This window comes from Pelodiscus sinensis, chromosome 3 (genome assembly GCF_052426305.1).
Source record: "Pelodiscus sinensis isolate ZL-2025 chromosome 3, ASM5242630v1, whole genome shotgun sequence".
Classification (NCBI taxonomy): Eukaryota; Metazoa; Chordata; order Testudines; family Trionychidae; genus Pelodiscus; species Pelodiscus sinensis.
In genome coordinates, this window is record NC_143054.1 from 80,925,507 (window position 1) to 80,938,928 (window position 13,422).

At 39.1% G+C, this 13,422-nt stretch overlaps 1 protein-coding gene and 1 long non-coding RNA gene across 6 annotated transcripts in view; one reads left to right on the forward strand and one right to left on the reverse strand.

Annotated features, from left to right (window-relative positions):
- Positions 1–612: 612 nt before the first annotated feature.
- Positions 613–13,422, reverse strand: part of CDK19 (cyclin dependent kinase 19) — a 185,587-nt gene continuing 172,777 nt past the window's right edge. For both annotated transcript variants that reach the window (XM_075923110.2, XM_075923111.2), the window contains 3 exons: positions 10,869–10,947; positions 6,265–6,519; positions 613–2,760 (listed from right to left, as the gene is read on the reverse strand). In XM_075923110.2, coding sequence (XP_075779225.1) covers positions 2,629–2,760; positions 6,265–6,519; positions 10,869–10,947 — 466 coding nt within the window. In that variant the 3' untranslated portion in view covers positions 613–2,628. The remainder of the gene's footprint in view (positions 2,761–6,264; positions 6,520–10,868; positions 10,948–13,422) is intronic.
- The window catches only part of LOC142827513 (uncharacterized), a 56,781-nt gene continuing 45,066 nt past the window's right edge, over positions 1,708–13,422 (forward strand). For all 4 annotated transcript variants that reach the window (XR_012902196.2, XR_012902195.2, XR_012902194.2 and 1 more), the window contains exon 1: positions 1,708–1,826. This is a non-coding gene — a long non-coding RNA (uncharacterized LOC142827513). The remainder of the gene's footprint in view (positions 1,827–13,422) is intronic.

Below are 13,422 nucleotides of genomic sequence, written 5' to 3' on the forward strand. Positions count from 1 at the left end.
TGGTGATAGCAGTCATTGTAGGGTATGGAAGCTCATTGAATCAATAAAGTACATTATAATGCTGTGTATCTTTGCACTCCACACATAGTTGGACCTACACTATGATTAAGCTTTGTTGGCACTACTAGAGACCAGCATAACTACAAGCAGATTTGTCCCCCTGCCACCATCAATAATTTGATGATGAATAAAAGAGGTAGGAGGGGGACGAATGTTAGATAATTATGTTACAATAGCCAATGCTATTTTGAGGAGACAGAGGGATATGAAGACAAGAAGAGACAACAACCAGCATGTCAAGAGCCTGGTAACCCGAATATTGGAAGCCAGTCACAAGAATATCCAATGCTGCTTTTGTATGGCAGGGGCCAAACTCTCCTTCAAATAGATATGGGACTCCCACTGAAACTGTTAAGAAGTGGGGACTTGCATCTGGGGAAAGATTTTGAGCTCAGATACATTGCAAGCAGGTAAAGAAATGTACTAACAATTAAAATCAGTTCCTTCTAAGTTACTCAGAAGCAGAGGATATGCAGTATCACTAATAAATATGGGTTTGTACTAATAATAATTTATATTTTTCTTCAAACTGCTTCATTTTGTTTTTATCACCTCTTGCCCATTCTATTTTGAGTCGCTTTCCATAGAATCCTGGTGTCATCAGCAAATGGAGCAAGGTCTTGTGGCAGCTGCTGGAGCCAAACCAGGTTTTCAACTGGTCATAAAAACACAACATTTTTGTGAGAGAAATAAAGCATCAAAAGGTTAGTGGGAGCTCACTGCCAGTAAAAATACTTAATTATTCTTGACTAACTGGGTTGAAAAAACAGTCTCCTCAGCACAAATAGATCTACCACCTGACTAATATCTAACACAATTTTAGTGTGGAATGTATAATGGTCTAAAGTCTTGCATGGATTCATGATAGAACACAACTAAATATGATATCACACTGTGTAGTGTAAATGTCCGTAATATGCATTGTTTAAACATAATTTGCTCCTTTCTCAACTTCTTCCCCAGAAGTCAATTAAAAGAAAGACTGGTGCTGCTTATACAGCAAGGAACATTCTAAAGTACATGACTGTCTTTCCAGTTTTAGTGCAATCAGAATTGTCAACCTTACTTCTAAATATTGAAGGAAAACAGAGCTGCTCCAAATTATACATTATGTGTCTCTAAATAACTGTGGCTCCAAAAGTTGACAACGATCCTCCAATTATGCTTGCAAGCTCTAATTATTTACCTGGGATAGATTGCCAGTAACCCATCCACTTACGGTCTTTAGGCACAATCACAATGTGTTTGCTCTTGGGAAAAAGAAACATTTAAGTGCAACCAAGCGCATCTTGTACAACTAATCTGGAATTAATCTCAGAAATGTGAAGAGTAATGAATTTGCGTATTAAATGTGAAAAATGAGGACAATTTTCAACATGCCTTTCAAAACACACAGTAATTTCTCAAATTTGATGATCTTACATAAAATTTGATAATTATTGGCTTTAGTTTTATAATCCCTTACATTTATATCATCTTTATATTTAGATAATTGATTCAGGGATACCGACAAAGGGGGACTTCATCAGAGGCGCCAGATGTATAGAGCTCCCACACACATTAAAGAACTGTTTTTGTTTTGTTTTTTTAAACGAGGATTAGTATAAGTCCTCAACTGCATTCTCTCTTCTATTGAGATCACAGGACACTAAAGATATTTTCCTGGCTATTTGGGTGCCCTGCCAGAGATGATGATCCGGTCCATTCCATTCCATTCCATTCCATTCCTCTGTTCCGATGGCGCTCTGAAAGCATCTTCTTTTCATGTAAGTAGTATGAAATAATGCTTTATCCACCACTACTCTGAACATGGGGATAATATGCATGGGATTCAATAAGAAAGATTTAAGAAACATTCACAATCTTTTGTCTGGTGTTCACTCCAGTACCATGAAGCACATTAGCTGCTGCAGAGACCTGGGTTGGTTTTTTGTTTGTTTGTTTTTCCCTCCTAAGACCTTGCCTGAAAACTAGAATAATATAAACAGAATAGTAAAATACTCTGGAACAGTAAAATTTGCTGTTCTTGACATCCATGAGGAAAACAGTAATATCCCGTGAAAAAAAACATAGTGCTTTAAAAAGGTGCATTATACCTGTATAGCTAAACTGGTTTGCCTAGTATAAAACTAACTATATACAAGCTTGAAAGCCTGGGAGTTCAAGATTTTAAAACTTTAAAATCCCATTAAAGAGATTTGAAAAGATAGATTTATGGCGATTACTACAGCATGAAAAAGGTGCACCAGGAATCCTTCAAAAATTCCAAAAGTTAAAGAAGTTAAGTGCTGGGTTCAGATCAGACGGTTTCATTATAGTAACCACAATGGAACACATGCGAGGGAAGTGTGGGGGGCAACTTCACAAGAATCTCCTTTATGGCAATAAAGAAGGAACAGTGTCATTGAAAAACAAAATCTTCAGTAAATAAAGTTTTCCTTTTAAAATTGTGAATTTTAAATTTGTATCACAGTTTGCATTTTTGGTTCTTCTCATTGTTAGGAACTTCATATTGCTGGAGTCTTTTGCCTTTTAGTCCATTCCTTTCTAAATATAGTCTATTAGGTCTCAGTACCGATGGGACTGATGAGACTGATGATACTGAGAGCTCTGTTGAGATGATGTGGAATAGCCCATTGTACTCTGGGTCTGAGAAGATCCCTGAATGTTGCTTTGGTAACTCAGGCGTGAACTGGAGTGCTTGAAAGAAAAAGAAGATGGAAAAGAAATTAAAATGGCATGTAAGGATGATTCTGGGAGCTTTTCAACTCTTAACAGGTTCATTCAAATCAAAGAGCTGGATGAAAGTGACTGAACAACATTACTCTTCAAGGGCCAACAGTATGATAATTAAATAATTATTATCGACATAGCACTCAAATGGTGCTATGTGTTTGACAAGCAAGTAAAAAGATAGCAGTTAAAATAATCTAAAAATTGTCTTGGATTGTAAGTGACACCATTCCCAAATTTTAATATTTAGTTTTTCTTAACCTGATATATATGATGTATTCTTAATATCTATTTTATTTATTTATATGCCACTAATGATTAAATAACAATATAAATTACTGCTAGCTCCAAACCGCCATTCTCAGAGGGTATGTCTACACTACCCTGCTAGTTCGAACTAGCGGGGTAATGTAGGCATACCGCACTTGCAAATGAAGCCCGGGATTTGAATTTCCCGGGCTTCATTTGCATAAGCCGGGCGCGGCCATTTTTAAATCCCGGCTGGTTCGAACCCCGTGCCGCGCGGCTACACGCGGCACGAACTAGGTAGTTCGAACTAGGCTTCCTAGTTCGAACTACCGTTACTCCTCGGGGCTTCATTTGCAAGTGCGGTATGCCTACATTACCCCGCTAGTTCGAACTAGCGGGGTAGTGTAGACATACCCTAAGATAGAGGTTGAGGGGAGGAATTAGATGTGCTAGAGAGACAATGTATTCAGTTTCAGAAGAGATGGAATAAGAGAGTGAGGACATTACTTAAAAGAAAGCCCAACATCTGACTGGGGAGAGACTTGTTGATAAATTCCAATAAAACCAGTCTTGATTCGTATTCTGATGCTCCATCTACTAAAAACAAAGACATTACAGAGATGCCGTTGAGTGCATATCTGAAAAATCTAATATTTAATTCTGTGAATTTGTTCTTTAAATTGCCAAACTTGTGAAACCAGGTTTTGCAACCTGTAACAGAAATTTTTTTTATTATTCATTACTCTTAATACTTTTTACAGAAAAATGGAGAAACATCAGCTACTTTAAGAATTTCAAAATATTGTACTTGACTCTGTACAGTATTTTGTAGAGTCACAATAAAATAGTGACTCAGTCTGTTCATTCCTTCCAGTTTCCTTGTCAATAAAAAGTTAAACCTGGTAGAATGTAACATATCATATAATATACATTGTATAAAATATACCTAGCTCTTTTCATGTAAAATATATCATGGTCCTGTGTAAGTGATCAAATCTGGCTTTCAAACCAAATAAATGCCTGTGTACCCTCTGAGTTTAGTTTTACAAAACTCTGATTCTGTAACTTTTAACGTTCAGGCAGCATCCAACAAAGAACAAAAATAAATGCTCTGTCACCAGTTGTGATAAACCTTAAATCAAGACTCCACTAAGAAGATGAATAAAGAACCTGGGTAGAGTGCTGAAACAAAGAAAGGGTCAGAAAAACAAGCCTGTGCATAGAAGCAAACAAAAAATTACAGTTGTCATTCTTAAAAATAATGAAGAGTGACTCTGATTAAATAATATAAACAATTGATTACCACGGATTTAAATTCAGAAGATAAGTGAGCCCCAAAGTAAAACATTTTTTCCTTCTAATTTAAAATTAAATCTAACAGAGGAAGATTAATGCCATTAGACTAACAATGCATTTAACTAGGTTATGCTTACTTTAGTTCCACCAAAGAAAAAAAAAACGGAAAAAAAAATCTGTTTTGACTCCAAGCTTGGACAAATTGCAGACATTCCATTCTGGATCTAAGACAGTCAGTTAGAATGGAGAGAGAGAAGGTGCACTAGCCAAATAAAAGTGTTAAAAAGAATAATCAGATTACACTAACTGCTGAGTTAATGGAAACATGCAAAAAATTAACAGCACAGGAGGTCAAAATAAAGCCTGGAGGGGAAGGATCACTAAAACAAATGGCTAAAAGCCCTGCAAAAAAACAAACAAAAGAGCTATATTTAATTTTTCAAAAAATCCTGTAATGGAGAAGCTTGCCTAGAACGCCAAGATATTCTGAAATATCCCAGAATCAATAATAAAATCAAATGCAGCACAAAAATTCTCAAAATGTTGCCGGAACAAGCTAGACATAAATAGGGATTTTCCCAGACCTCAAATAACTGGAACTTTTCAAGAAAGAAATCTGACTGAGTTCTTACTATTAAATGACTCTGAAGAAAGAAAACTAGAAATGGAGAGGAGGGGTTGGTGAATTAAGGAAGTAAAAAACAGCTTTAGAGGAAAAACAAAGGTTTAAAAAGGGTTGATATGAGTTTTTATTAAGGTGATGCCCTTACTAAAAGTATCCAGCAATTGCGTTTAGAATAATTTCAAAAAAAGTAACTTCATGTGGTATCCATTCTCTTCTTGTTCTGGCATATTTTCAAAAATATTTCAAGATAAGAAACAAAGCTTTGTTTTCAAGTGTATTTAAAAAACGAAAATATGTATCTGGGCAATCTTGTTTGAAATGTTTGTGATCTCCCCCAGTATTCATGCATTTGTCGCTTATTCAGTGGGAAAATATTCTAATTCTAGTAAAACAAGACAAATATGCAACATCAAAAAGGATACAGAAAGATTGTTTTCACTGACTATAGTCTAACACTGCTGTAGTTAGAGCATACTGAGAGTGGGAAACAACAGACCAGCTTAATGCAAGTAACCCCGCAAACCTCTCATTTGAACACTCCCAGTTAAATTTATTCACAGGAAGCACTTTAGAGGTGTCTGCTTAATCATGAAGCATAATGAACTATGCTAGAGAGCAGAGTGGGCAGACTGCGGCCCATGGCCCACATCTGGTCTTCAGACCCTTTAGTCCGGCCCCCAAGCTCCTGTGGAGTCTGGACAGCCTTGCTCAACTCGCGGGCAGCGTGGCTAGCAACTGGTCCCTCTTCTCTTCTGCCTCCCTTCTTCTGCAGCCTCAGCTCCCCCAGCTTCTGGGTGGTGTGGTCATGGTGCCACCAGCCCTGATGTTCTGGGCAGCGTGGCTACAGCTCTGGCTGGGCAGCACAGCTGCTGAGCCACCAGCCCTGGTGCTCTGGACAGTAGTCAGGAGGAAGGGTGTGGGAGTCAAATCCAGGAAATCACTTCAGCATGTGAAAACCGTCCCACTGACTTCAGTGGGGTTACTCACATGCCTGAAGTTATGCATGTGTTTTAGAAGAATATTAAAATTCTAAGAACAAAAGAATCACTCTTGAAACCTAAATACCAAAGAGTGAAATCCATCTACAATGAACTTGATACAGTGAAATGTTTTCTAAATTGAAGCTGAATTAAGTCCCCTATTGTACTAATATATTAGAGCAAGCATCATTCCACTATAATGAACTTCACTTAAAGTGCATTTATTCTGTGGAAATAATTCACTGTAAAATAAGAAATTTCTTCAGTTGACTCCCCCTTACTCCTACAACCAACAAAAGTAATAACAATCAAAGTCTGTACCTGATAATCTGTAGGCATGACAGGCCCGCCTGAGTTAGTGCCTGAAGGCCCTATGCGTGGTTTCTTATTTGGAGGCACCTGATTGAGGCTGGAGTCCTGGCTGTGCTGGAGTCCTGCCCCAGTGCCTCCTCCTCCTGTTCCACCTCCTCCTGCAGTCCCATTTGTCTGGGTACTGTTCTGCTGTTGCTGCTGCTGTTGCTGAGGTGCTGCTTGGGGTGCAGCTTGTGGCTGATGCTGATTCTGCTGCTGTTGATTCTAAGAAAAAGCAGAGCTGGGGATGGTTACTTTTTCGGAATATTTATTTCTGTTTGCTGTTACAAACACTTTAGCCACTCCTACAGAACACTGGGGCTCAGAACCAGTCACAAGACAAAGCCCAGTGGGAAGCCAAAGAAAGTGAAACATCAGTCCTCAATATGCTGCTATTGCTGCAGATAGATATTTGTGAACTGAGAAGGGATGGGTGAATTTCAAGATACATAAACATTTCGGATTTGAAATTTCAGAATAAAATAAAATTGTTTATGGTTCATTTTAAAAAAGAAAGTGTGTTAAGAGAAAAAAAGTAGTTTGAATGACAATCTAACAACTCCTATGCGTTGCCTGCTGAACATAAGCTGCTTAATAGTGAGAAGGAATGGAAGGAACTACTACAAATCAGTTAATCTACTAGTCGATTAGTCCAGTGTTTCTCAATCAGTGGTATGAGTACTCTTAGGGAAACTCGAGAGAAGCCTCAGGGGTACATCAACATAACTGAAATTTGGAGAAAACTGAATTTTTGTTTTAAGTTTTACAGCGTTTTATTATTTTTGTAGTTTACACACCCAAAAATTTCATTGCTCACCCAGCTACGATTAAGTTGTTTAAACAAATGTGTTGCAATGGTAGAAAAAAAATGTGTGTCTGAAAACTGTAGGTACTGGGGGTACTTGTCATTTTTTTTTTAAAAGAGGGATACTTTATTAAAAGAGGTTGAGATGCACTGGACTAGTCAATAGGCACTTCCACATTCCTCCTTTGAATATCGGTTAATTTACTACTCAGTTAGTCAATAGGCACTTCACATTCCTCCTTTGAAATGTACAAGAGCCCCTGCTGGAGGAATGCAGAACTCACGTGCAGCCCAGGGCCAACAGGAAGTCTCTCAGACTCTGGGCTGCATGCAGCATACCAGCTTTGAAATGCTGCATGGAGCCCGGGATCAGCTGGGGAGTCCCCATCTGACCCCGGGCTCCACGTGTCACTGTCACTTTGAAACACCGAGGCACAGAGCTAACCCAGGGCTCCATGCGACACTGACCTTTAAAAGGGCAGTGCCGTTTAGAGCCCAGGGACAGCTCCTTGCAGTGCTGCTTTGAAATGCCAAGGTGGTGTTCAAAGAGGCAGTGCCACACACCTGATCCTGGGATCAGCTGTGCAGCTCTGCCCCTTTGAAAAGTTGCCACAGCATTTTAAAGTGGCAGCGCCACATGGAGCTTGGGTACAGGAAGTATCCCCTCTTCCTCCCCCCCCCCTTGCTGCCTGTAGAGGCAGCAGGGGGGGGGAATTTACTAGTCAATTAGCATTTGTTTATCAAATAGTCGACTATTGCTTAACATCCTTAGTAGTGGCAGGAGGAAGAGAGGTTTGTTAGAGCAGACAGAGTAGAAGACTGTCATTTTCTGGCAGTGAAAGGGATGAAAGAAGGATCTGGTGGCAGGGAGAAAAAAGCAAGATAACTGAAAGAGGCAGCAGGACCTGATTGCAAATAAAAGAAAGGGGAAAGAGCCAGAAATCAGAGAGAAAATAGCAGAACATATGGGTGCAGAGAGTGGGAGCTGCAGAGCAAAGGAGACTGCTGATCTGGGAGCAGAAACATAAGGACTTGAAAGAATGGAGCCTGGAGTGTTATAAGCAGGAGTTCCACAGATATTCAGCTGTAAGGAAACAGAATCATCTAGCACTGAAGAAGGCTCTTAATACCAAGCATCCATGCAGCCAATGGGACTGCAATAGTGACCATTTTTACATGTTGTTCACATAAGATATAAACTTTATCTGAAGATAAACAAAAACACATCTTAACTGCAGTCTAAGTTTCACCAGCTAATAAAAAAACTCTAAAGGCTTGTCCTCACTATATGGTGGATTAATGCTTCAGTGATCGATCCAATGGCAGCCGATTTATCACATCTGCTTGGACACGATAAATCGACTTCCGAGCCCTCCCCTGTTGACTCCACCATGACAAGAAGAGTAGCCGGAGTTGACAGGAGAGCAGGCTCTGCTGACCTTGCTGCATAGAAGACTCTATGGTAAGTATGTTGACTTCAGCTATGCTATTTGCGTAACTGAAGTTGCATAACTTAGATCATTGGGGGGCAAGGGAGAGAATGCGCATAGTATAAACTAGTCCTAAAATGTTGCTCAAAATATTTGAGCACTTTTTGATAGATTCCTTAAAACTTTATAAAATATAACACTCCAGTTCTCCCAGGGTCCTGGGAGTGAGGGCTCTGCTTAACCATACAATTTATCATAGTTTAGATGTGGTAAACCTTGATGAAAAGCTTACATAAATTCACTTCCCATAAGTCATTGCAATCATTTGCTTTCAGCACAAACTTCTTGGAAGACTATTCACAAGCTATTTAGCTTCCTCAAACTGAAGTATACATCGATTACCATTCATCACGACCACGTCACAAGTTACATGCCAGATGAAATTTGCAAGAATGTACTTATTTCAGACTGTACAAAGACTCATACTGTCTCGCATCTACATAGAGACCTTATGGCTCTCTTTTTCCTTGTCTGCTGAAGTAAAAAAATATATCCTACTGCCTGTATTTGTCATACACAATCATACACAAGATTCTAATTTGGAAGGATCAATAAGCTAACTTGTTACAGTTTTTTTAAAAGTTAATGAAGTTTAACTTTTAAAAAAAAAGTAATTATTTATCTCACAGAGGTACATCAAACCAGTATTAAAGATCCAAATGAACTGCCACTGTTAAGATCTAATTTGTGTCACAATACTGAATGTCTCCTCCCCCCCCCCCAATTATTTATTTGACATTTGGTGATTTTTGGACATTGGTGCTTTGGTGTGACCCGAGCGATTTTCACTACAAACCCCACAGCTGCCAAACTAAAACCTGGACTACATGAAAAACAAAAAGTGAGAACTCGCACAACCGGACCTAATGATCTGTCTCTCAGTAGAGGGTGTGGGTTATTAATTCCATTTTTTTCTGGCTTTGGACAGGTGAGGCATGTAGTTTACCTAGCTGGTTTGAGATACCTGTGTAGTGCAGCTATTGTTCCTATTGCTTTTGAAAGAGTTTCAGGCCTAGTCTACATTAGAAAAGTTTGCCAGTATTGCTATTGTGGCAACTCTGTGAGTGCAGATGGCAGTTCAGATCAGCAAAAGAGTGTTTCTGCCATTACAATTTTTCACTATTTATCCAAGTGAAGTTATATCAGTGTGGAGAATGAGGGCTATAACTGTTTGTTATTTTGTTCTGAATATTATATATATCTTAGTTTACCTACCTGATATTATTCTGTGTGACTATATGGTATTGAATTTAGAAGGGCTTGTAAGGAAGAGCAAGCAGGGACTAAAACAATGGTCAGAGCTAAGTTCTGGGTAAACACTTCAGAGGGACAATGGCTGGGCAATTAAATTTAGATGTTTTTCCCATGTGCCAGATAAAAGTGATACACTGCTTTGCCAAAGCCAGAGAAAGAACCATAAACAATTCAAAGTGTGCGGGGTAGAGAAAGGAAGGGATGGGGAACTGCTAGCAGGTGCCAGAGGTGAGACACTTTGAATGTGGCAGAGAATGCAGCAACATAGTCTCTCTCTCTCCCAGCCCAGAGGTGAAGTTATCTAGATTGAATAGAACATTCCTAAACTTGTACAGAAAGGATTAAGTCCAATTAAAGTCAGATACACACACACTTTTGTTATTTTGGGTGAACTGACAATACACCGTTTTGGAAGGAGCTGTTCTGAGTCGCTTTAATTAGCTGCTGGTCACTGCGGATTGCCAGTTAACTGGTTTACCTTTCACATACCTACTTCACAATAGAATGGTGTGGTTCCACACAAAGAGAGGTGAAGGTAGTGAAACCTGTCAGCTGAAGTTTGCACTTGAGAGGGACTGCAAGGCACATCTTGCTCTGTAGCAATGACAGCACAGTTGACAAAACATGGGCTGCTGTAGCTGGTGGCCAATTCGAAGGTGGCATGAACACCCACATAGAGACTCGCAGAACAAGCACAAATGCAGTTCAGCCCATGACAACAAACAAAAGCACTGACTTTCTAGTATAACTGTGTCCACATTAGGGTTTTTGCCCATATAGTAATGTCATAAAAATAAAGATGTCTGAGTTGCTATAAATTTCCAAGCATAGGAAAAATACAAACAATTTTATTTACTATAATTTACCATGTATTAATGTGAAACTTTCTAACGTACTGTTAAAATTTTGGGACAGTCTCGGCTTCAAAACACATTCCTGGATAAGATTCCATGATCTGTTAGTTTCCCTTTGTAGCATCACAACTTTTTTCTCACATTTTGCAATAGAAGTGTCCTTTACTGTACCTTATCTCCTTTCTCTTCAGGTTCATCCTCATTGAGGAATTCTCGTTTTGGATAAGGAATCTGGCAACCAGCAAATACACTGAAATATATCAAACAGCAAATCAAAGACACACTAAACATACATACTTCTGACATTCATTTATTTAATCTTATGTATATGTCAGGGCTTTTTCTTTTAATATTTCATATACTTTTACTCCAAATTACTAAGTGAAACCGTACAGACACCTTACCGATATATAGCTACTGGTAGATATATACTGATTTTGACTTCTGTTATATTTGCTGTTGTCAAGCTGCCTTCCTCTAGAATTATAGCAGAAGTGAGTGAGCACAAATGACAGCACAATTATTTGCTGTGCCACCACTGCATTTGTTCACTTTAATATGTGAATCAAATAGAAGTCTTACAGAAGTCAATTGGGAGTTGATTGGTACAGTGGTTTGAGGGCTTGATCCAATGCCCATTAATGTCATGGGAGTCTTTCCACTGACTTCAATGGCTTTTGTATCATGCCCGGCCTAAATGTATTAGCTATTCATCTCTAGAGAATTGGAGTAAGTCAGTATCTGGGGCCTTTAGACTGAGTCAGCTAACATGATTTGAAATACCAATTAGTATTTAGTATACACACTGGTTAATACTTTTAAAATCAAGTTTCCAGCTGTTGTAATCCAGGTAGACGTAGACCAGTATCAGAGAGAAAAGGCACATTAGCAGATAATATTATGTACCAATTTTAATTTCAGCAATTCTTGTCATTGAGTGGAATCTTAGAGGAAGGAAGCTGTGTTACAACACAGTCAACTTAACATGATATTAAAAGAGTTAACCTAGGCCTATGCTAATTGTTAAGTGGGGTTGCAAATCATTATGGCAAATTAGATTTTGTTTAAATTCTTTTTTTTCCTACTCTAGGAAAAACATGTACTTTCTTATATGAGGGCTCCTACTTCTGGAATCCATTCCCTGTCTATCATGCCTCCACTGGAAGTTCCTTTTTAAGCATTCTATTCTTTTAGGAGGTTGTGGAAAGTGGGGGTGGGGGGAATGGCTGTATGAATATTGCACATTCCTCAGTTTACCTGCTTGTCTGGCTGCATGGAGTGAAATCAAAAGAAGCTGTTGGGGGGGCGGGGGAATACACAGAAAACAAACAATACCTTCAGGGAGGATACCAAGGGTTATTAAGAGAACACAAAGGGAACTATTACATGGAAATGCCCAGTCCTTGGCTCCAACCTGGCTAGCAATGTCTAGGATCAGTGGGGACACTAATCCAATAAAAAGCCCAACCTAGGAAAGATGGGGGGTTGAATGGGCAACAGTTGCTGGAGATGGATATCTGCCTGACAAAGAGAACTTTGCAGGGCTATCTCTCTTTCCAAACTCAGGAGAATGAGTCTTTGGGGTAAATAAAACTTACCCAAACCTTAAAAGAAAAGAAGGGCCCAGACAACAGGCCTCTTTGTTTTAATCTTTTGTGTTAATTATTATGCATCTTTAGGTGAATTAACAAAACTTTGCCTTGAAGAAGGTGTTTTAAGTCACTTTATTTGGATCCTCGTAATTGTAATAGTCTCCCCGAAGAAAAGGGCATACAGACACCAAATACAGTGGAGCCTACTGTGTTATAAAAGTTGGTGAACAGAGAACCTGCACCCCAGAGATCCTGTCTAAGGATTATAGGATCCCTTGCTTCCCCAAGAGAGGTATCCACTTGAGAAGGACTAAAAGAAGTCTAAATGTGCAGCTTGCCCTGCAACCATAACAGAATCCTTTAATTCCTACAACTCTCCTCAAATTAATCGTTAACAAAAGAATAAATATTTTTCAAACTCTAAACAAATATCATAGGACTAGCAAGACTTGAGATCAATGTCATTGCTTGATCACTCAGGGTATGTCTACACTACCCTCCTAATTCGAAATAGGAGGGTAATGTAGGCATACCGCAATTGCAAATGAAGCCCGGGATTTGAATTTCCCAGGCTTCATTTGCATAAAGCCAGCCGGCGCCATTTTTAAATGCCGGCAGTTCGAACCCCGTGCCGCGCGGCTACACGCGGCACGGAGTAGCTAGTTCGGATTAGGCTTCTAATCCGAACTAGCTGTACTCCTCGTGGAATTAGGAGGGTAGTGTAGACATACCCTCACAGACTTTGGTTGCATTGTAAGCTCTTCATGGCAGGGATCTCTTTTTTATACATTGGGGTTATAGTCCATGACTGGAACTCCTAGGTGCTACCACTATGAAATAATAAATAATAATAATCATCCTGCACTGCATCTGTATATTTTCTATTTGGATAATAAAGTTTTCTGGACAGGGTTCTTATTGCCTTTCTGGCTGAAAAACTCCCAACACCATGTTGGCACAATTAAATAAATGTATACAAAACCCACTATGTTGAAAGAATGCTGAGGTTGGGAAGACAAGCACTCAAATGTTAGGCTATTGAACAATAACGGTGGCCATGCCCCAGCACACACATATTAATTACTTGATCATATGCCATTTTTATCACATTACACCTGTCTCACTAAGTATAT